This window comes from Mobula birostris, chromosome 2 (genome assembly GCF_030028105.1).
Source record: "Mobula birostris isolate sMobBir1 chromosome 2, sMobBir1.hap1, whole genome shotgun sequence".
Lineage (NCBI taxonomy): Eukaryota > Metazoa > Chordata > Chondrichthyes > Myliobatiformes > Myliobatidae > Mobula > Mobula birostris.
In genome coordinates, this window is record NC_092371.1 from 101,010,097 (window position 1) to 101,035,383 (window position 25,287).

General features: G+C 40.0%; 1 protein-coding gene across 5 annotated transcripts in view; it reads left to right on the plus strand.

Moving 5' to 3' along the window:
- LOC140189051 (clathrin coat assembly protein AP180-like) overlaps positions 1-25,287 on the plus strand; it is a 203,167-nt gene that overhangs the window by 150,596 nt on the left and 27,284 nt on the right. For 4 of the 5 annotated variants that reach the window (XM_072245761.1, XM_072245767.1, XM_072245752.1 and 1 more), the window contains 3 exons: positions 9,329-9,454; positions 19,379-19,528; positions 22,367-22,397. In XM_072245761.1, the coding sequence (XP_072101862.1) occupies positions 9,329-9,454; positions 19,379-19,528; positions 22,367-22,397 (307 nt within the window). Of the gene's footprint in view, positions 1-762; positions 1,051-1,270; positions 1,355-1,532; positions 1,605-8,199; positions 8,281-8,785; positions 8,870-9,328; positions 9,455-19,378; positions 19,529-22,366; positions 22,398-25,287 lie in introns of all 5 variants that reach the window. The other variant, XM_072245780.1, reaches the window with a different exon arrangement.

Below are 25,287 nucleotides of genomic sequence, written 5' to 3' on the forward strand. Positions count from 1 at the left end.
GAGGAATTTCTTAAGTCAGGATGGTGAATCTGTGGAATCCATTGCCATGGATGGCTGTGGAGGTCAAGTCATTAAGTATATTTAAAGTGGACATTAATAGGTTCTTGATTGTTAAGGGTGTCAGGCTACGGAAGAAGGCAGGAGAGTGGGGTTGAGTGGGATAGTAAATCAGGTGTGATGGAGTAGTGGAGCGGACTTAATGGGCTGAATGTTATCATTCTGCTCTTCTGTCTTTGAATGAAACAGGAGGCCAACTCTCAATTCATACCTCTTCAACAGTACCATACTAACTCTTTGTTTTTATCCATTACATCAACCCAAAGCACTTCTTAACCTGTTGCCATCCATCACATTTTAAGCATTTGCATAATTTGTATTTTATAATTGGAAATATAATTTCTTTTTTAAAATGAAGATTGGCTTTATACCTTTTTAAAAAGAACTCCTGTGTTTTAATTGGTAATATGCTGTGCACTCTTCTAATTTGGGATGGTGGTGGCTATTGTAATGGAGTAAACTGTTGGCTGTGAGGAGAATGTATAAAATATTGGTTTCTTTGCATTAACTAACCCTTCTTTTCATGCAACTTTTGTAATGATGCAAAAGTATGTGACTAGGGTTAATGAAAATGTAATAAAATTGTTTTGTGGAAATGTAAGCCAATCTACTGAAATGTAGATGTTAACCCTAGCATCTTGATTGTAAACCCTGATTTTTCCATCCTCTGACCCTCTTTCTTCCCACCTCTGTCCATTTCCAAAGACCCTTTTGCACCATCAGAAGGTAGTGCAGAGGCTGCTGCTGAACTGGACCTTTTTGCTATGAAGCCTGCTGAGGCCAGCGTTCCAGCAACTACCCCCACCACTACCGTTGCAACTGCCAGTACAGCTACCGTTGCCATTACCAGCACAACTGCTAGTGTGACTACGACTGAGACTGTTACTGTAACCGCGACTGTTACTGCGACTGCTACTACTGCTACCACCACCACAGCAGCAGATACTACTACTGCCACCACTACCACTGCACCTGCTCTTGATATTTTTGGTGGTAACTTTATTCTTTATCTTGGGATTTGTGAACTGAGACTGATAATTGAGCTAAATAAATCTAAATGTCAAGTAAACAAGCATTGTAATTTCTTTAGTACAAATTTGCTTAACTTCTAGTTAGCAGTCAGCTTGTGTAATCAATTTATGTTAAAACCTTTTAACTGCTCCACTTTTGTTAAAGGAAATTTGGAATTAATGTATCTTGTCTTTGTTCTTAGATTTATTTGATTCTGTTCCTGAGCCAAATACCTCTACAGCTCCTAAACCCGAAGCGGGTCCTAGTATAGACCTATTTGCATCAGGTACTCAAAAAAAAAAAAGGAGAATATCCCATTTCCCATCTGAAATTCCCAAACACACACAAAGTTGACAACATTGTGTAATCGTTTGGAACCTGTTTTAGTTTATAAAATGTGCATTTCGGAAGCAGGAATAATTCACTGTTTAACTGTTTACTTGCTTTCACTTTCACTTTCAAAGATGCTTTTTCAACCCCTTCACGCGGGGCTTCCCCTTTGCCAGAAAGTAGTCTTACTGCTGATCTGTTATCTGGTGAGTCTTCCTATACTCTTTGAACATAAAAATTGGTAACTGTGAAAGCTAAAATGGATTGTGGCAGTTATATGAAGAAATCATTTAATTTTTATGTCCTCTGGGACAGATGGAGCTCGGTTAAGAAATGTGAATTAATAACCAGATGGACATAATTCCAAATAATGTGTATGAGTATAGAAACTTGGCATAATTATGATCCATGTGGTTAGAGGCCAGGTTTAGTGGAATAGATGAGATAGACCACATTGGATGAAAGTGCTGATAAAGGTTTATAAGATTGTGAGAGGCATAGATAGAGTAGACAGACAGTATCTTTTTCCAAAGGCTGAAATGTCTAAGACTAGAGGCTATGCATTTAAGGTGAGACAGGTTAAGTTCAAAGGCGATGTGAGGGTCAAGTTTTTTTTACACAAAAGTGAATGGTGTCTGGAATGTGCTGCCTTGGGTGGTGGTAGAGACAGGTACATTAGATACTTTTAAGAGACATTTAGATAGACACATGAATGTTATGAAAGTGGAATCATGTAAGCGGGGGGGGTAGTTTAGTTGGTCATTTGATTACTAATTTAATTTATACCATTCAATGTTCTAAGGAGATAATACAAGTACCACAGAAGATTCTGGATGTTAAGTGACTTGGAGGAAGGTTGAAGACTTGGCGGTAAACAAGCCTGGAGTGACATCAAGATAGTAGAGATGTGTGGCCCTGGATTGTTGGGGAAGGGAATTAAAGGCAGGGGTTGGTTGAGAAGCCTTACAAGTTTTCCAGAAAGATGGCTAAAGAAAGAGAACAGACAAAAGCGGAACCGATGGCCCTAGGATTGGAAAGATAGTACCTTGTTTTGCATATAGTGCTTGTAATAAAGCAGGATTTAGTGTTGATAGGGGAAATAAATCAGCCATGATCAAATAACTGAGCAGACTCGATGGGCTGAATGACATAATTCTGCTTCCATGTCTTATGGTCTAACTTCCAAGTTTCTTTGTAGGAGTATAATTACCCATAAATTGCCCTTGAGCTGCACTGTCAGTAGGCTAAGTAATGGAAGGTTATAATAGAGCTGAGTTTCAAGCTGGAAAAAGTAGTAAAAAGATGAAAATGGAAAAAAAGGGGAGTGTAATTAAGCTGGATGCTTGGATTCCATAAATTCTTTGAGGACTGTTGGACATTAAATATGAGGAGGGTGATTGATGCAACACACATCAAAGTTGCTGGTGAACGCAGCAGGCCAGGCAGCATCTCTAAGAAGAGGTACAGTTGACGTTTCGGGCCGAGACCCTTCGTCAGGATTAACTGAAGGAAGAGCTAGTAAGAGATTTGAAAGTGGGAGGGGATGGGATGGAGCCAAGAGCTGGACAGGTGATTGGCAAAAGGGATATGAGAGGTTCATGGGACAGGAGGCCCAGGGAGAAGAAAAAGGGTGGGGGGGACCCAGAGGATGGGCAAGGGGTATAGTCAGAGGGACAGAGGGAGAAAAAGGATAGAGAGAGAAAGAATGTAAGTATATAAATAAATAACGGATGGGGTACGAGGGGGAGGTGGGGCATTAGCGGAAGTTTGAGAAGTCAGTGTTCATGCCATCAGGTTGGAGGCTACCCAGACAGAATATAAGGTGCTGTTCCTCCAACCTGAGTGTGGCTTCATCTTTACAGTAGAGGAGGCCGTGGATAGGCATATCAGAATGGGAATGGGATGTGGAATTAAAATGTGTGGCCACTGGGAGATCCTGCTTTCTCTGGCGGACAGAGCGTAGGTGTTCAGCAAAACGATCTCCCAGTCTGCGTCGGATCTCGCCAATATATAGAAGGCCACATCGGGAGCACCGGACACAGTATATCACCCCAGCTGACTCACAGGTGAAGTGTCGCCTCACCTGGAACGACTGTCTGGGGCCCTGAATGGTGGTAAGGGAGGAAGTGTAAGGGCATGTGTAGCACTTGTTCGGCTTACAAGGATAAGTGCCAGGAGGGAGATCAGTGGGGAGGGATGGCAGGGGACGAATGGACAAGGGAGTCGCGTAGGGAGCGATCCCTGCGGAAAGCGGGGGGGGGGGGAGGGAAAGATGTGCTTAGTGGTGGGTTTTAGCTGATGAAGGTCAAGAATCCACAGATTACCTGAATTTTGGATAATTTAGGATATAGATGTTGGAGTTGAGATTAAGTATAGTACAGTGGATTCCAGTTAATTGGGACACATCAGAACCAGTACATTTCGGCTCATTTTAGTGTCTGCCCCAATTAGTCGAAGTTTTGTGGAAGTAGTTAAAAAGGCATTAAAAAAGGATAAACTACTATTTAACTGACTAACAAATTATGCATTTAAATGAAATGCAGAACAAATTAGGACACTACCAATGCTATTACAGCACTATAAAGCTATTAGTTCCTAATAATTAGCAACAGAGGAATTTATCTAATGTATGCTGCCATGTTCTTTTGATTAGACTGTAAGTGAACAAAATCAGTGCAGTTAATGAACTGCTTTCAAAGTTCAAAATAAATTTATTATTTAAGTACATATACATTATGTCACAATATACAACACTGAGATTCATTTTCTTTCCGGCATGTACAGTAAATCCAAGAAATACAATAGAGTCAGTGAAAAGCCATACTCAACAGGATGGAGAAACAACCAATATGCAAAAGACAACAAACTGCAAATACAAAAGAGAGGAAAAAAAATAAATAATTCAGCAATAAATATTGAGAACATGATATAAAGAGTCCTTAAAAGTGAGTCCGTAGGTTGTGGGGACAGATCAGTGCTGGCGGGTGTGAAGTCATCCCCTATCGTTCAAGAGTCTGATGGTTGAGGGGCAGTAACTGTTCCTGAACCTGGTGGTGTGGGTTCTGAGGCTCCTGTACCACCTTCCTGATGACAGCAGTGCAATGGCCTGAGTGGTGGGGGTCCTTGATGATGGATGCTGCTTTTCTGTGGCAGCACTTCATGTAGATGTGGTCAGTAGTGGGGAGGGCTTTACCCACGACGGACTTGACCATCTCCATGACTTTTTGTAGGATTTTCTGTTCAAGGACATTAACGTTTCCATACCAGGCTATGATGCAACCAGTCAGTATACTCCCCACCACACATCAAAGTTTTAGATGTCATGCTGAATCTTTGCAAACATAAGGAAATAGAGGCATTGATGTGCTTTCTTTGTAATTTCACTTATGTGCTGGGCCAGGACTGATCCTCTGAAATGGTATCACTGAGGAATTTAAAGTTGTTCACTACTCTTCTGCTCTCCCGATGAGGAATGGTACATGGACCTCATACAATGTTTTGATGATTGCATCCCCTAGATCTTCATTTTCATTGTAACATTCAAGATGATTGTCAATGCCTTAATTCTTTGTAATTCCTAACATGCTGAAGTAATGAAATTGTTTCATTTTCATTTTCACTCCCAGCTGTTTCTGGTATCTTCAAGCCTGAATGTTTGAAACCACAGTGAGCAAAGCAGTTCTGAATTGTCTTACTGCTTATTTCGTGCCAACTATCAGTGACAAAAATCACTGCTTTGTGAAGACGAATAGACACAACTGACAGTATTTAAAAACTGTTCATTCTAATCATGGTGTAGTGTTTAACAACCATACAAGTACATGTGACTGACACTACTTACAAACTCTTTGGCATCAGTCTCGTGTCCCAATTAAATAGCTTAGTACCCAAAATAAACAAAGGAAACACCGACCATTTTCTCGATCAGTTTTAGTTCTATAAGAGTTGTCGCAAATAAGCAGCTGTCCAGATTAACTGATGGCCCAATTCACCGGAATCCACTGTATAGGAGAGGATTGTTTTACAAGAGTATGTTGAAATTATAAATCTGTAGGTAACATGCATAGATGAACTTTGCAGCAGCAGGTGAGCTATGCCAAGGATAGCTTCGGACAACGTCATTCAGCACTTTGGTGATGGCGTAGATTTATGATCACTAGCACCTCAGTCAAAGCAGAGTGAACTGGAAGGAGTTTAGAAAAAGAGTTGAGGAAGTTGCTGGGCGTGGAAAGCTTACTAGGAGGAGATGGGACTTTTGGTTTTCCCTAGAATACATGAAGCTAAAGTGTGACCATATAAAGATTTATCCAATTCATGAGTGTGGATAATCTGTCCTCCTTATTAGGGTAGGGGAACCTAAAACTAGGGCACCATGATAACATCATGGTTAGTACCATACTATTACAGCTCAGGGCAATTGAGTTTGAAGTTCAATTCCGGTGTACCGTGTACTGAGTCTGTACGTCCTTCCACAGTCCAAAGACATGCTAGGTAGGCTCGAAGGGCAGAAGGGGCCTATTCTGCACTGTACCCCTAAATAATTGAATGAACTAGTCAAAATAGATTTTAAAGTGAGAGGGAAAAGATTTTGAAAAGGACCCGAGGGGTAACATTTTTTGTATGGAGCAAGCCTGGCACAATTGCAGTGTTGAGACAGCTACATGGACAGAAAAGGTTTAGAGGGATATTGGTCAACAAGAGGCTAGCTTGGAATGACATCTTAATTGGCATGGATGGGTTGGTCTGAAGGGCTGTTTCCTGCTGTGTAACTCTGACTTTGAAGTTGTGATAATCTGGTTCATTTTCAGTGCCCTCAAGTGAGTGGAATTGGCAGTTACCAAAGCCAAAGAGGAAATGGCAAGTTTAAATGGGTCATGGTGATAATCAGGCTTTTAAGAAGTTGAATTCAGTTAAGAGAATTTTTTTAAAAATAAGCGGATTTGGGTAGGTGACTTAGTGGAGTTTGGGCAGACTGCCAGGTTGTGATGTAGTCATTTGGTCAGTGACAGACTGCATTGATTGGTGGAGCACAATGGAACTGCACTTTTAGCAGGAAGGCTCACCACCTGTGAGTGCACATTGGGAAAATCCTATTCTACCCATTCAGTCCCTACCTGTATATATTCCCCCTGTTTTGTCCACTACTTACAGCTCCTCTACAACCCTTTGGCATTTTCACTTAATTTGAGCTTCCAAATGTATTCATGTGCATAATTTAGCTCGTGACTAACTCAACACCATTAACAAAGCTGCAGACAGCTATAACTGGTATAACTATTTCTGAAACTGAATGTAATGGATAAATGTTGGGACAGTTAGATTTCGCTAATTTTGAAGAGTGCAAGCTTTTTTTTGACATCCCGTTTCATTCCTTTGACAACTTTCAGGCTGTTTCTTTTATTGCTTTTTGAATGCCATAACAGGATCTTCTAAATTAACCATCAGATATTTCCTTTCCAGTTTGCCAAAAGCATTCATCCACAGAGAAAAGTCATATAATTTATGTGGAATTCATTGCCACTGATGCCTGTGGAGTCCACATCATTGTGCATATTTAAAGCAAAGTTTGATGGGTTCTTAATTAGTTGAGGTGTCAAAAGTTACAGGGAAAAGCAGGAGACTGGGTTTGAGAGAGATACTAAATCAGCCATTATGGAATGTCTGAGCAGGCTTGATGGAGCAAATGGCCTAATTCTGCTCCTTTGTCTTATGTTCTTAACCTCTTCTTTACTTCAAGTGCCCCTTTCCTCTCACACCTAGGCCTTTATCCTTTTCTGTTAAGAATATTAGCACTCCTGTTGTTTTTTAATTCTAGTCTGAAGTATAAATACACAAATTTCACCAGGAACCCAAATGTCAGACCTGGCTTTTTGAGGGATTTCCAATATGTTGATCTCCTTTCTATTTGTAATTATTTTAATTAAAAACATTTGAAATGCCATCGTAGAATGAATAATGAACTTCTGATTTTGATTTAAGGGCAGCTGGGAAAAAGTGTCATCTTCAGTTGTTTGTTTTTAATTATTTTTATAAAATTTGTGTTAAACCTAAGGGAATGGAGGAATATTCAAGATTGTCATGTAATTGAATATCATGGGCCATAGATATTTAATGGGAAGAACATTTACGGTGCCATGGAAATGTAGCAGTTAGCGCGACACTATTACAGCTTGGGGTGTCGGAGGTCAATTCCTGCGTCCTCTTTAAGAAAGTTGTAAGCTCTTCCCTTGTGTACGTGGGCTTCCTCCCACAGTCTGAAGACATCCCAGTTAGTAGGTTAGTTGGTCATTGTAAATGGTCCTGTGATTAGCATAGGTTCAATAGGTGGGTTGCTGGGTGGTACATCTCATTGGGCCGGAAAGGCCTGTTCTGTGCTCTATTTTTAATTAATTAATTAAAAAACCTTTCATTTCAAGATGCGGGAAATAATGAACATAAATGCTCAAATTTTAGGATTACTCTATAAATAAGACAGTAACACTGAAAACGAATTCCTTTTAAACTTCGAAATTCATGTAATGTAAGTAGTAAACCACCAATAAATACAAATGGAAATGTTTGTTTGTAGACTGGGCTTCCACAGATTTTTAAGGCTACTGTTATATCACCTCTGACAATTGGTAGAAAGTGAGCCTGAAATGTTGAAAATTGTTCTTGCTGCTGGAATTATTTTGAAAGGACCTAACAAGAGGACAATTGACTTTCAAATTATGGTTTAGGAACAGCTGCTAATCTTATTATGAGAAATCTCTGGTATTTCTGTTGTTACTTATATTATTTTCCTTTATTTGCCTGCAACAGTTGAAGCATTTGTAGCACCACCCACAGTCAGTGCCTCTCCTGCTAAATCAGAATCTTCAGCCGTACTTGATCTGTTTGGTGGTGGGTATACTTTTCAGATATCTCCCCAAGTTGAGCAGATGTTCAGCATTTCATTGGCTCTGGTATTTAAAACTAATGTGGCAGCAAAACAGACTGCTATGTAGTGCTGTTTAAAATGTTCATTAAAATAAACAGATCTTTCAACACTTTTGCACTCATTATTAATGTTTCTCAGCAGCACCTCATGTATGATCTTAGATTCAATCGTGTAACTGTTACCTTGTACAAGTACTGAATTTTTCACTGAAATACCATTCTGCACCAAGATATTAAACTGTAATTTTCAAATACATCTAAAGCAGATAAATTGTGTGATTTTAGGATAGCATGTGATGTAGAAACGTTTGACGTTCTAAATATGTTGCATCCATTGCCAAACAAGTAGAAATTTGAAATCTGTTCGCTTAAGCGGGTAATTGTTTCTGATGGTTGCAGAAATCAATTGATCTAAGTTTGGTGCTTTCTTCGCTCTTTTTTGTGCTGCTCCCCTGGACTCCAATATTAGATGCCTTTGGCAGTTCTGTTCCCGAGTCTCAGCCTGCCAATCAGGCCCTTTCCACTTCATCTGCATCGTCTGACTTGCTAGCTGGTAACTGACTTTTGTTGTGATGGGGAGGGCAAAGGATGTACTTGGAGGGTAGTGGTGATGGGTGGGGGTGTGAGATTTAAAGTAGTCATTCAGTTTGAAAAATGTGTGTGTATTACTAATTTTATTTTGTAATATCCTTTCCTTGTAGCTTGAAGTTGTTGTAATTCTGTTAAATATCGAAATTATGTTTAAAATCTACTGTTTTCATTCAGTGTATTTCTAGTGCAGGATCGAATTTTCAACATTATGTAATTGTAAATGTAATTCCATGCACTGTTCCATATCCACACCACTGCATTTATGTTGCCTGGAATTGCATTTGATTTAGCCAGTTTGAAGAACTTTCCAAGAGGAGGTGATTTGCTCTTGAAGTTAGCTGTAATCCAAAGGAGTGTAATTTATGTGACATTGCCTTTCTTTTGAAAAAGTATACAGTATATATATTTTTGTTTCTTCAAGGCTTTGGAAATGCATTTATGGCAAATACAAATGCGACAGTGCCTCCAGTTTCAAATAATATTTTGCAACCTGACTTTGAAGCTGCTTTTGGTATGACGACTACAAGTAGCACACTCGACTCATCAGGTAAAGGAACTAAAGTATCTTATTTTCAATAGGTGGAAGGAATAAAATTGTTTGAGCCTTTATCACTTGAATAATTTTTAAATGTAAAGGTATTTAAATATTCTAGAACAGAGATGGTAGAATGGAGGCATCTGGGATACATGTTCATAATTCCTTGAAAGTTACAAGTAGATAGAGGTGGAAAGAAAGCACTTGGCACATTGGCCTTCATAAATGAAACTATCAAGTACAGGAGTTCAGATGTTATTTTGAAGTTGTATAAGACATTGGTGAGGTCTAATTTGCAATGTTGTGTGCAGAATTATTGATAATCTTAGGTCACCTACCTACAGGAAGATTATCAATAAGATTGAAAGAGTGCAGAGAAAATTTACAAGGATGTTGCTGGGGCTTGAGGACCTGAGTTTATAGGGAAAGGTACAATAGGTTAGGACTTTATTCCCTGGAACATAGAAGACTGAGGGGAGACTTGATAGAGGTATACAAAATTATGAGGGGTTTAGATAGGGTACATGAAAGTGAGCTTTTTTCCCACTGGGGTTTGGTGAGACCTGAACTAAAAGTCATGGGTTAAGGGTGAAAGGTGAAATGTTTAAGAGGAACATCTTCACTCAGAGGATGGTGAGTGCCGGTGGAAGTGGTGAATTCGGGTTGGATTTCAACACTTAAGAGAAATTTGGATAGGTACATGGATAGGAGAGGTATGGAATGCTATGGTCCAGGTACATTTTTGATGAGACTATGCAGATTAATAGTTTGGCATGGACTAGGTCAGTTGAAGGATCTGTTTCTGTGCTGTATTGTTCTATAACTAGATGCATTCAGCTTCAGATAAAGGCAAAAAAAATTCTTCAGTTATTATTTATGTTATTTTCTAGTAGTATTCTTAGATTGGCAGTGGATGAAAATCTAAAAGAAAATCTGCAGATGGTAAAAAAGTTCAAAGTAAGTTTATTATCAAATTATATGTATGTCACCATATATAACCCTGAGGTTCACTTTCTTGTGGGCATACTCAGTAAATCCATAACCAAATAATAACGCTAACAGGATCAATGAAAGACCGCATCAACTTGAGAGCTCAACTGGTGTGCAAATGACAACAAGCTGCAAATACAAAAAGAAAGAAAGAAGGAAATAATAATAAATAAGCAATAAGCATCAAGAACATGAGATGAAGAGTCCTTGACAATTAGTCTAGAAGTTGTGGGAACATTTCAATGATGGGACAAGTGAAGCAGAGGGGTAATAACTGTTCCTCAAACTACTGATGTGAATTTGGAGGCTCCTGTACCACCTTCCTGACGGCAGCAGCGAGAATAGAACATGTCTTGGGTGGTGGGGCTCACTGATGATGGATTCTGCTCTCCTATGACAATACTTCGTGTAGATGAGCTTAATGGTGAGGAGGGGTTTACCCGTGATTTCCACTATTTTTTGTGAGATTTTCTGTTCAAAGGCATTGGAGCTTACATACCACACTATGGTGCAGCCAGTCAATATACTCTCCATCAGACACCTATAGCAATATGAAAAGCTGGGAACACTGGGTTGAGCAGGATTTCTGGAAAGAAACACTTAATCTTTCAGATCAAAGACTTTCTGTCAGAAATAAAAAAATCAAAGTTAGTTTTATGTTGCAGAGTGAGTACATGGAGGATGAATAAGACTTAATATTTCTCTGATAAACACAAAATTCTACAGATGCCTGAAATCCTGAGGAAATTAACATAGAATGCTGGAGGAACTCAGCAGGTCAGGCAACACAAATGGGAAAAAATAAGCAGTCGACATTTCGGGCTGAGACTCTACATCGGAACTGGAAAGGAAAGGAGGATGATGCCAAAAATAAAAAGTGGGGGGAAGGGGAAGGAGAACCAACTAGAAGGTGATAGGTGAAGCCAGGTGAGTAGGAAAAGTAAAGGGCTGGAGAAGAAGGATCTGACAGGAGAGGAAAGCAGACCATGGGAGAAAGGGATGAAGGAAGGGCACCAGGGGCGGTGATAGCAGACGAGTAGAAGAGGTAGGAGGACAGAGTGGGGAATGGAAAGGGAGCGGGAAAGGAAAATTACTGGAAGGAAAAATCAATGTTCGTTCCATGAGGTTGGAGGCTATCTTGATGGAATATGGTGGCCTCATTTTAGCAAAAGAGCCTCCATGTTGGAATGGGAATCAGGATAGGAATTAAAATGGTTTGCTCTCTGGGAAATTTTGCCTTTGACAGAGGTGCTCAATAAAGTGGTCCCCTAGTTTACTTCGGGTCTCACCAATGTAGAGGAGTCCACTTCTGGAGTACTGGATACTATGGACTATAAATTCGCAGCTGAAGTGATGCCTCACCTGGAAGGACAGTTATGGGCCCTGAATGGAGGTAAATGGGCAAGTGTAGCATATCTGTCACTTGCAGGGTATGTGCCATGAGCAAGATTAGTGGGAGAGGACGAATGGGCAAAGAGCAGTGATCCCTGTGGAAAGCAGAGAGTGTGGGTGGGGGGGGGGGAGATAAAGATCTGTTTGGTAGTAGAATTCTGTTGAAGAATGATTTGTTTAATGTGGAGGTTCATGGGGTGGTAGGTGAGGACAAGAGGGACTCTCCCTGTTAAAATAGGGTGAGCACAGATTTTATCTTGCTGCTTTTACAAAGCAGCCAACATAATCAAAGACCCCACGCACACCACAGGCATCCTCTCTTCTCCCCCCTCCTAAAGTGCAGAAGGCATCAAATCCTGAAAGCAGGTACCACATGGTTCAAGGACAGCTTCTGTCCTGCTGACATACAGTAAGATTATTGAACAATCCCACGGTATGATAAAGTGACCTTACTATCTACTTTGTCATGGCCTTGCACTTTCCTGCCTGCATTGCACTTTCTCTGTAACTAACACTATACTCAGCTTTCAGAATACTAATGTGATGAAATGGTTGGCAAGGATGGCATACAAAACAAAATTTTCCACTGCACATGACAATAATAAACCACTTATTATCTATTATCCTTATCTAAAAAACAATACATTGGCATTGTTTAAGGTTCACAGGAATGCTCCCAGGAATGGAAGGGTTAAGTATGAGGAGTGTTTGATGGTGGTTACAAGAATGAGGGTGGATCTCATTGAAACGTACTGAATATTGAAAGGCCTAGATAGAGTAGACGATGCGAGGATGTTTCCAATAGTTGGGGAAATCTGGGATCAGAGGGCACAGCCTCAGAATACAAGCACGTCTCTTTGCGACAAAGTTTGGAATCAATTTCTTTAGCCAGAGCGTGGTGAATACTTGGAGTTCATTGCCACAGATGGCTGTGGAGGCCAAGTCACTGGGTATATGTAAAGCAGAGGTTGATGGGTTCTTCAGTAGTAAGGGCATGAAAAGGTTATGAGGAGAAAGCAGTGGAATGGGGTTGAGAGGGATAATAAATCAGCCATGATGGAATAGTGGAGCAGATTCGATGGGCCGAATGACCTAATTCTGTGTCCTATGTCTTATGCTCTGATGGCTCTTATTACCTCTTGTTTAGGTTCACTATCTCTACCTGCTCCTATCAAGTGATTGACTTGTCTACAACTTATGCCCACCACAACCTTGATCTTGCCCTCCCAGTGATGTAGCAGTGATTGCATTAATTCTTCCTCTCACCTCTCTGCAACTTAAAACTGCCTTGTTTCTGCTCTTCCATTTCAATCTAGAATATCAAAGGTTTCTTTTTCCATTGATATGGCCTGACCTGAGTGTTAACCAGATATTCTGTTTTTCCTGTAGTTGACGGTGGCAGGTGGTACAAACCTAAACATTCCCTGGGGAGCCTTTTACACCACAGTACAGGATTCTAAAATTAGTTCACAATTAGAGCAATTGCTTTTAATGATGTCAGGAAAGTAAGCGTGGTGACTCCCTTACCCTTATTGCATTTTACGTAATCTCTTCATTCCTATGATAGTTTATGTATCTTTAGTACTTTATAATATACCATAAGACTATAAGATATAGGAGGAGAATGAGGCCATTTGGCCCATCAAGTCTGTTCTGCTACTTCATCGTGGCTGAATCATTTTCTCTCTCAGTCCCAATCTCCTGCCTTCTCCCCGATTCCCTTCATTCCCTGATGAATCAAGAACCTGTCAATCTCTGCCTTAAATATACTCAATGACTTGGCCTCCACAGCTGCCTATGGCAATAAATTCCACGGATTCACCACTCTTTCTCTAAAGAAAATCATCCTCATCTCTGTTCTAAAAGAACAGCCCTCTATTCTGAGGCTGTGTCCCCTGGCCTCAGACTTCCCCACCATAGGAAACATTCTCTCCACATCCACTCTTATCGAGGCCTTTCAACATTCGATACATTTCAATGAGGTCATCCCTCATTCTTCTGAAATGCAGTTAGCCCAGAGCCATCAAAAACTCCTCATATGACAAGAGATTTGTGAATCTCCTTTGAACCTTCTCCAGTATCAGCACATCTTTTCTTAGATAAGGGGCCCAAAACTGTTCACAGTACTCCGAATGAGACCTCACCGGTGCTTTATAAAGCCTCAACATTATATCCTTGCGTTTATGGTCTAGTCTTCTCGAAATGAAAGCCAGTATTGCATTTGCCTTCCTCTCCACTGACTCAACCTACAAATTAACCTTCAGGGAGTCCTACACAAAGACTCCCAAGTCCCTTTGCACCTCAGATTTTTGAATTTTCTCTCCATTTAGAAACTAGTCTACCCTTTTATTTCTTCTACCGAAATGGATGACGATACACTTCCCAACACTGTAATCCATCTGCCACTTTTTTGCCCATTTTCCTAATCTTTCTAAGTCCTTCTGTAGCTTCGCTACTTCTTCAAAATTACCTGCCCCTCCACTTGTCTTAATGTCATCCGTAAACTTGGTCAAAAAGCCATCAATTTTGTCATCCAAATCATTGACATGTAAAATAAAAAGAAGTGGTCCCAACACAGACCACTGTGGAACACCACTAGCCGCCAACAGCCAACCAGAAAAGGCGCCTTTTATTCATACTCTTTGCCTCCTGCCAATCAATCACTGATTTACCCTTGCTAGAATCTTTAATGTAAAACCATGGGCTCGTAGTTTGTTAAGTAGCCTCATGTGTGGCACCTTGTCAAAGGCCTTCTGAAAATCCAAGAACACAACATCAACCAATCTCCTTTGTCTATCCTGCTTGTTATTTCTTCAAAGATTTCCATCAGATTTGTCAGGGAAGATTTTCCCTTAATGAAACCATGCTGACCACTGCCTATTTTATCATGTGCCTCCAAGTACCCTGAAACCACATCCTTAACACTCGACTCCAACATCTTCCCAACCACTGAGGTCAGACTAACTGGCATATAACTAACTTTCTTCCACCTCTCTCCCTTCTTGAAGAGTGGAATAACGTTTCGAAGTTCCAGTCCTCTGGAACTTGAAAGATCATTACTAATACCTCCATAATCTCTTCAGCCATTTCTTTCGGAGCCCTGGAGGTGTATACCTTCTGGTCTAGGTGACTTATCTACCTTCAGATTTTTCAGTTTCCCAAGAACCTTCTCCCTAATAATGGCAACTTCACAAACTTCAGCCCCCTTACACTCTCGAACTTCTAGCATACTGCTAGTGAGTTCCACAGTGAAGACTGATATAAAATACTTACTTAGTCCATTCACCATTTTCTGATCCCCCAATGCTACCTCTCCAGTATCATTTTCCAGCAGTCCAATATCTACTCTTACCTCTGTTTTACACTTTACATATCTGAAGAAACTTTTGGTATCCTCTTTAATATTATTAACTAGCTTACCTTCTCATTCCATCTTTTCCTTTATGACATTTTAGTTGCCTTCTGTTAGTTTTTAAAAGCTTACCAATCCTCTAAATTCCCAATAATTTTTGCTCTATTATATATCCTCTCTTTTGCTTTTATATTGGCTTTGACTTCTCACTTTAACCAAGGTTGTTATCCTGCCTTGGGAATACTTCCTTCTCTTTGGGATGTATATGTCCTGCACCTTCCAAATTGTCCCCAGGAATCACAGCTATTGCTGTTCTACTATCATCCCTGACAACACTTTTTTCCAATCAATTTTGGCCAGCTCCTCTCTCATGCCTCTAATTCCCTTTACTCCACTGTAATACTGATATAACTGACTTCAGCTTCTCCTTCTCATATTGCAGGATGAGTTCTATTATATTATCATCACTGGACTCTAAGGGTTTCTTTAACTTTCTAATCAATTCCCTTTCCTTTTACAACACCCAATCCAGAATAGCTGGTCCCCTAATGGGCTCAACCATGAGTTGCCCTAAAAAACCATCTTGTAGGCATTCTGGAAGTACCCTCTCTTGGGATCCAGCACCAAGCCGATTTTCCCTATCTACCTGCATATTGAAATCCCTCATGATTTTTGTAATATGGCCCCTTCGACATGCATTTTCTATCTTCCATTGTAATTTGTTGACCACATTTTCACTATTGTTTGGGTTCTGTATATAACTTCCATCAGTGTCTTTTTACCTTTTCAGTTCCTTGGCTCTATCCACAACAATTCAACACCTTCCAGTCCTATGTCACCTCTTTCTAAAGATTTGATTTAATTTTACTTTTTTATCAACAGAGCCTTGCCACCCCCTCTGCCTGTCTGCTTGTCCTTTCAATGCAGTGTGTATCCTTGGACGTTAAGCTCTAAGCTATAATAATCTTTCAGCCACAAGTTCATCTACCATATTCGGTATACTGTGCACATTGAAATATTATAACACCTTCAATCCTGTATTCACTTTTTTTGATTTTGACTGCCTTTTACATTGCAACTCATTCTGCTAACAGCAGTTTTGCTCTATCATTGGCTTCTGCTTGCTAGCAGTCTCACTATACAATGCCTCTGTTTGTAAACCAATGACCTCTTCCTCAGCACTATCACTCCAGTTGCCATTCCCCTGCTAAATTAATTAAAACCCTCACGAATAGCTCTAGCACACCTGCCCGCATGGATATTGGTCCCCCTCAGGTTCAGGTGCAGGTTGTACCTTTCCCAGAAGAGATCCCAATGATTCATAAATCTGAACCCCTCCCCCGCGCCAGTTCTTCAAGCCACTCATACATCTACCAACACATTCTATTCTTACCCTCACCGGCAGCAATTCAGAGATTACTACCCTAGGGGTACAGTTTTTCAGCTTTTTACTTAAGGACCTCCTCACCTTTCCTACCTATGTCATTGGTGCCAATATGTACCAAGACTTCTGGCGGCTCCCCCTCCCCCTTTAGAATGCCGTGGACCCAATCTGAAACATCCCTGATCCTGATTCCGATTCCTGGGAGGCAACATACCATCTGGCTGTCTCTATTGAACCCTCAGAATCTTGTCTCTGTTCCTCTGTGTGGAATCTCCTATCATCACTGCAGTCCTCTTCACATCTCTTCTCTTCTGAGCCACAGAGACCCAGTTGCTGTGGCTTCCCCTTGTTAGGTCAACCCCTTCAACAGTATCCAAAGTGGTATACTTATTATTGAGTGAACGGCCACAGGAGTACTCTGCACTGGCTTTCTATTTCCCTTCCTTCTCCTGTCAATCACCCAGTTACCTGCAACCTAGGTGTGACTACTTCCCTGTAGCTCCTATCTGTCACGTCCGCATTCTCCCATATGAGCCAAAGGTCATCACACTGCACTCCAGTTTCCTAATACATTCTCTGAGGAGCTGCAGCTGGGTGCACCTGGTGCAGATGTGGTTACATGGGAGTCTGGAGGTCTCCCAGAATTCCCACATCTCACACACAGAACAAAACACTGCCCCTGGAGACATTCTCACTGCACTACCCGTGCCCTAACAGACCAGGAATGAGGAATCAAGAAGAACAAAAAAGAAAAAGAGAAACTCACCAGATACTTACCTCACTGAGGCATGATGAGCTAAAGCCACTTCCAACACTAGCCCACTCGTACAATGGCCGGTCTGCTTGTGCTTGCCATAATTTTATTTGCCCTTTATATTGAATCCCACTTAGTGATTGGTCACATTACAACTCTTAAAAAGTGCTGTGAAACACTGCCTTTTTAATAAAGCATGACAGTTCAAAAAATAATTTGATTGACTATGAATCCCTGCAACTAAATATCATTTGGTTTGGTAATAAATGATGATTGTACCTCCTTAATTGTCTTGGGACAGCACAGTAGTGTAGTGGTTAGCTTAGCCCTATTACAGTGTCAGCAACCTGCTGTCTGTAAGGAGTTTATGTTCTCACTGTGACAGCATGGGTTTCCTCCCACATTCCAAAGACATACTCCAGATTGTTTAGTGTCATTTCTAGTACACAAGTGTAAAGGAGAATTTAATTGTTACTCTGGATCCAATGCAGCACAAGATGAAGAACAAAATAATAAATAACACAAAATATATAAATACATAAGGTGGCTTATATACATAGTTTGATTCTATGCCCAAAAGTGACACTAGGCCCAGGAGTGTCTGTACATAAAGTAACCTACAGGAAATGATAAAACAGATGTGGTGGGGTGGGCTAGTGGGTGGAGGTGTTGATCAGCCTCACTACTTGGGGAAAGTAACTTGTTGTTTTCCTGTCTAGGTTAGTAGGTTAATTGATCATGTGGGTGTAATTAGGAAGCACAGTCTTGTTGGGCTGGAAGGGCCTGTTACCATGCTGTCTTTCTAAATAAAAAATAAATTGCCTTTGGATGCAAAGCTGTGAATGCTTGGGTGGCTTCTTGGAGATTCTAGTTATGGCAATTAGTTACATATTGAAAGCTTTTTTTATTGTGTATTATTTACCAGACTCCATTGTTGTATAACTAGCATTAAATACTGCATGGCTGGCTTCTGCTATAAGGAATAAATGGAAATGCAACTACTGCTGTTCAATATTGAGCCAAAGCTTTCTGTTCTTAACAGTGCTGTCATATTTTATTTCTCTTCCATTTCATGCCATCAACGTTGGCTCCTTGTTTGATACAATTTCATTATTGGTGAGTTTTTGCCTTAATTGTGACTTGGCTTCATTTATTCAATGATATAAGCTTGTTGCTGTGTGCATTTTGTTTCTAATTGACTGACAAGTTACAAATGCTATTCTCTAAGGTGCATTTTCAAATTGAAACTAAATTACCTAAATGCCTGAGTACTTTCTTGCACTATTATCAGATTGACACCAAACTGTTTTCTTTCTCACATTTGTAATGAGTCAATGCATCCATCATAAGTTTCAGCAGAGATGCTTTGATTTTGGCCAATTGATTATATACAGGAGTGGAGCCCAGAGTTCGACACATTGTGCGTTCAGAGATGCTTCTCAGCACGCCACTGTTGTTTTGAGTTATTGTCGTCTTCTCGTCAGTTTAAACCATTCTGGTCATTCGCCCACAGAACTGCTGCTTACTGGATTTTTTAGTTTGTTTTTTGCACCATTCTCTGTAAACTGTAGAAATCATTATCTGTGAAAATTCTAGGAAATCAGCAGTTTCTGAGATAGCAAACCACCACGTTGGGCACCAACAATCATTCCACATTCAAGGTAACTTAGATCGTATTTCCTCCCCATTCTGGTGTTTAGTCTGAACCACAACTGAAGCTCCTGAATGTCTGCATGCTTTTATGCGTTGAGTTGCTGCCACATGATTGGTTGATTAGATATTTGCATTAACAAGCAGGTGTACAGGTGTACCTAATAAAGTGGCCACTGAGTGTATGTTATGTTTGGATATGGTGTGCAATGACAGAGTAATTATTTCCAAGAGATGTTCAAGCAGAATTAAAGGATTATATTCACTACACTTCTGATTGTTGTGTACCCTAAAGGCAGTTTTGGATAAACTTGCACATCTTTATGTATAAAGGGTGGAGCAAGAGAGCAATTATCTTTTAATATTGTTTGCTGCGTTCTTCATTCCAATTTATTAATCCTTTTTATTTGTCAGGTTTTGATGGATTAGGTGATCTTCTAATGCCAACAGTGGCATCCCAGAATCAAGCAACGCTCGCAACAATGCCAACAACAGGTGTAACACCACAGCCGACAAAAGGCTTGGGGAGTGATCTTGATTCTTCTCTTGCAAACCTTGTAGGAAGTACGTTGATCTGTTTTATAACAAGCTTCTGTTTTCATTTCTAAAGTACAAGAAATATTGATAATATCTGAAGTTGTATAAAATTGCAAAATTTTATCTGCAGCCAGCTGTGATTAACCTTCCTGTCAGTGGTACTGAAGTTACAAGGAACTGGATATGTTTGAACTCTTCTACATAGTTCACTTAAAAAAAATGGCTGACCAAAAACAACAGGATGTGATTTGACAGAAGATACAAAAAAATTACATCCAATTGATTGAGTACAAGTGTTTAAGTTTCTAAGTAACATTGATTTGAGTGCAGTGACTAGTATGAGATAACTCTGAAGAATATTTTGAGTTAGATTATCAACAGAAGAGATTCTGCAGGTGCTGGAAATCTGGAGTAACACATATAAAATGGTGGAGGAACTCAGCAGGTTAGGAAGCATCTATGGAAAGATATAAACAGCCAACATTTTGGGCCAAGGCCCTTCATCAGAACAGATCCTAGACTCCCACATTATTGGAAACATCCTTTCAACATCTACACTATCTAGGCCTTTCATTATTTGATAGGTTTAGATAGTAATGCAAAGAAAAGTAGAAATTTTATCCTTATTGAGCAAGGAGGTAAAGAGAGGATGTTAAAGGACATTAATTGTGCCCCAGAAAGAAATTTTCGACCGGTAGGAAGATTGATAGCCATTGGATCCAGGCTTGAGATGGTTACCACAGACATAAAAGGGGCAGTGAGTGTTAAGACCTGTTTTTTCTTTATAAATCTTTTGAGGAATCATTGTGAAGCTGCTAAATGATATAGAAGGCATTTGACAACAGGTCAGTAACTGCACTGCGTTAGCTTAGTGGTAGCCAAATAAAAAGTCCAAAATTACCACTTAATAGTATCCAGATTACAGTCATAAATCTAACTTAAACCATATTATGAAGTAATTATGTCCAATTAACTAAAACGTAAAATACAGGGGAAGCCCTTAAGGTATTTAGTTAAATTTGTGTTAGTTAAAATAATGTAACTCAAGACGCAACTAATTATTATTCCAATTGTGTAGGTCAGAAAACCAAATTAGTGGCGCAGTAAGTATCCTTGTGGTTCTAGTTGCATTACATTCATCTTCCCATATTCTCTTATGACATGGAAGGTTGTCATTTGGCCCATCAAGTCTGTGCTTTTCTCCTTTCCAGCAATAAAGGCTGAAAAGGAAACTTGAGATGGATATTTAAAGTCACATAAGTTGTGAAAAAGAGAAAACTTTCAAATGGATGAAGGATCAGTAATTATCGGGGACATTTAAGTTTGCCAAAAGAAGTAGACTATCCAAAGAAATTCTTTGGCAGCAAAAAGTGCTTGGGTTATCATTTGTGATACTTCACCAGGTGATCTAAACTAAGTCTGCATTACTTTTGAAAAGGGGCCAAGATGAAAAAGGGCCAAGAGAAAGGAAAGAGGTGGACGAATGAGTTGGCTCTAATTATTTGGAAGAGCTGACACAGATATTCAAGATTCAAGATTCAAAAAACTTTATTGTCATTCTAACCACACATCAGCTCTGCAGGGCAGAATGAGATAGCGTTTCTCAGGGGCAGTGCAATCATAACATAACAAGCGCGACACTAAATAATAAACATAACAATAAATAGTAAAACACAACAGCCACATATCAGTTAAAATCAGGTATAAGTGTCCAGTGCAAGTTAAGAGTGTCCAAAGCAGAGTCAGGTGGAGCAGCTATTTAGCAGTCTGATTGCCTGTGGGAGGAAGCTGTTTAGAGGCCTTGTGGTTTTAGTTTTGATGCTCCTGTAACGTTTGCCTGATGGCAGAAGAGCAAACAGTTCATGGAGAGAGTGTGAGGGGTCTTTAATGATGTACCGTGTCTTCTGGAGGCATCGACTCTGAAAGAGGTCTTGGACAGAAGGTAGGGAGACCCCAATAACCTTCTCTGCTCCCCTAACCACCCTCTGCAAGGCTCTTTTGTCGACAGCACTGCAGCTGGAGTACCCCAGGTTGTGATGCAAAAGGTCAGCACACTCTCAACCATGCCTCTGTAGAATGTAGTTAAGATGTTAGTGGGGAGTGATGCTTGTTTAAGCTTCCTCAGAAAGTGCAATCTCTGCTGGGCCCGTTTCACAATCCCAGTGGTGTTCCTGGACCAGGTGAGATTGTCGGAGATCTGCACCCCAAGGAACTTGATGTTTTCCACTCTCTCCACTGTGGAGCCGCTGATGCTGAGGGGTGTGTGCTCATGCTGAGACCATCTGAAATCGACGATCATCTCCTTGGTTTTGTTGACATTAAGCATCAAGTTGTTATCCCTGCACCAGCTCTCTAGGTGTTTGACCTCCTCCCTGTACATTGTTTCATCATTTTTGCTGATGAGCCCCACCACTGTGGTATCATCTGCAAATTTAATGATCAGGTTCTTCTTGAATCTGGCTGCACAGAGCTTATGGGCTTATTCAGTCTGCTTCAGAGCTGTGTATTTTTTCCCCAAGTATCTTTAAATTGGGAATTCTTTTAGAGATAGCAAAGGGATAGTGTTGTGACTTAAGAAAAAATAAGTGATAGATTTATTCAGAATCAGATTTAATATCACTGACCTGTCATGAAATTTGTTATTTTGCCATAGCAATGCAGTACTTATTTAAAAAAAAAACTATTAATTACAACCCTAAGAAATATAATACAAAATGTTTTCTCAAGTTCTTTGACTTGATGTAATAATTATATAATGCGTGTCCATAAGCATGTAGTTTGTGTTTAAATATAACACATTAAATAAAATAATGACTATTTCCAAGTCCAGTTAATTTTTATTTTGATATTTCTTTCTGATGGCAGACCTTGGCATTTCTCCAACTCCAGGAAAGAAGTAAGTAAAGTTCCATTTAGAACCTTGGTAATATACATATTTCTGTGAAAAATGTATTGACTTTAACAAGAAAATGGAAGTTCTGAGTATTAAATACTAGAGAAGGTACAGAGGAGAGGGTGAGTGAGGTCTTGAAGGGACTTGTGCAGAAGGATGTATTTTCACTTGGATATGTTGAAGAACTGTTCATGAATGGGTTTGTTCAGTCCAAGAAGCTGACAAGGGAGCCTAACTGGTGAAATCTGCAACATGGGCACAGTGGTTGTAGAAGATGCCACGTTGTGCTTGTTGTCCGACATTTAGGTTCAGAATGTTCATGTGGAGGCCTGCAGCAGAGTTCCACCTTGCTGAGATTTCATGGTTCTCATAATGGTGAAATAACACACAAAGCCCTTGTTTGACTTTTTTTTTGTGTAATTTTTCATTGATTCTGTTGTATTTCTCTGTTCTACTGTGAAAGCCTGCAAGAAACGGTAGTGCAGTGTAGCGTAGCGTGGACGCCACGGTAGCATAGTGGTAAGCGTGACACTATTACAGCTTGGGGCGTCGGACTTCGGTGTTCAATTTAAGCACCCTCTGTAAGAAGTTTATAAATCCTTTTCATGAGTTTGTGGGTTCCCCTCGGTGCTTCTGTTCCCTCCCACAATCCAAAGAGATAGCAGTTAGTAGGTTAAATGGAATCAGAATCAGGTTTCATATCACTGGCATATGTTGTGAAATTTGTTGTTTTGTGGCAGCAGTGGATTTCAATATATAAAAATAAAAACTATAAATTACAATATAGAAATAAATTAGTAGTGCAAAAACAGAGGAAAAAGTACTGAGGAAGTATTTGGTGGTTCATTATCCATACAGAAATTTGATGGTGGAGGGGAAGAAACTGTTCCTGAAACATTAAGTGTGTGTGTCTTCAGGCTCCTTGTACCTCCTCCTTGATGGTGGCAATAAGAAGAGGGCATGTCCTGGGTGGTGGGAGTCCTTATTGATTGATACCACCTTTTTGAGGCATCGCATTTTGAAGGTGCCTTTGATGCTGGGAAGGCTAGTGCCCATGATGGAGCAAGCTTACTTACTGCAGCTTGTTCCGATCCTGTGCAGTGGTATCTTCATAATAGATGGTGATGCAACCAGTTAGAATGTTCTCCACTGTACATCTATAGAAAATTGTGAGTGTCTTTGGTGGCGTACAAATTCTCCTCAAACTGCAAATGAAGTATAGCCAGTGTCATGCCCTCTTTGTAATTGCATCAATACATTGGGCCCAGGATAGATCTTCAGAGATATTGACATCCAAGAACTTGAAACTGCTCATCCTTTCCACTTTCAATCCCTGGATGAGGACTGGTGTGTATTCTTGCAACTTGCCCTTCCTGAAGTTCACAATCAATTCCAATTGGTCATTGTGAATTGTCTTGTGATTAGGCTAGAGTTAAATAGGTAAGTTGCTGGGCAGTGCAGCACGTTGGACTGGAAGGGCCCGTTCTGCACTGTATTTCTAAATAAGTAAAGAATAAAAAGTGAATCTCAGGGTAGTGTAGGGTGACATATATGTACTTTGATAATAAATTTACTTTGAACTATTGAACTCTGAGATCCTGTGCCTGTGGTAGGATGGAGTTAGTCACAGGGTCAACAGATAGGGGTTGTAAAGCTGTGGATATAAATCAAAGGGGCAATTAAGCTACTTCCTAAATTTATACTGGTCTTAATGTTTGTAATTTATGTTTTGTATGTTTTAAGAAGTTTTCTTTTTCATTTTGCTGTTTTTGTTTTTAAATATCACTGAATAGCTAAGATATTTAAATCTTAGTAAATAATCCCACAGTTTTTGCATCCAGCAACAATGGGAGTGGGGCTTCCTAGCACTCTGCGGGTCATATGGCTAAATGCTAAATGTAAGACTAATTTGTGTCAGTAAGGTAGGCCTTCCCACATGCACACTAATTACAGGAGTTCGAAGAATGAAGGTGGGTGTTACGTAAACGGCAACAATGAATATCAATCGAGACAGGTTATATAAAAACAACCAAACATTTATTAAACATGGATAAACGATTAAAAAAACAAACGAAAACTTTAGCCAGAAATTAACCACTATGCAGCCATTCAACAACTTGTTACTCGGCACTGGTTCTTAAAGCGATAAGATCAGATATAGTTCTTAAAATGGTATATTCGAAAGTCCAACAGATTTATACATTCAATTGGGAGAGACTTCTCTGGAGAAGGATTTCTTTATAGACGTGACTTTCCTGCTGGTTCTGTTCAAAGGATTCATGATGCAGTAAATAAACAGTTTAAAACAACTGACCTTAAATTCTAGAGAGCAAACCTTTGCATGAACTCTTTGCTCTTTTGGCAAGAGTTATCTCCGATGCAGGTCACTACTCCTTCAATGAAGACTCAATAAGGTCGATCCTTTGTTAAACTGCCGAAGATGCCGACTCCTCTCAATCCTTTGGTCCTGTACTTCGATAAAGTCTTCACTCTCCCTTCTACTGCTGGAATAAGGTAAATCAGCACATCTAGCAAAAATTTCCAGTCCAGGAATATTGTACCTTGCAACAGAACGCAACACTCCATTTTTAAAATGAAACTGCGTTACAAAAACAAACACGCAACAGAAATGGAGACACAGCACATTCTACCTGAAAATCTACAAACTAAAAAATAACTGCGTCACCTGGGGTCTCTGTTATATACCCATGGTGCACATGTCATCACGTGACCTCACATCGACGGGAAAATCATGTCAGGTGACCTCCAAAAGACCATTACATCATTCTCACAAAAAAAAAAGATCTCCTTGAGGCATGTAACAGTGGTGATCTTTGACAGACAAACTGAGCCTGTCAGATTTGGTCATTTCATTTTCGTCTTTCTAATGCTT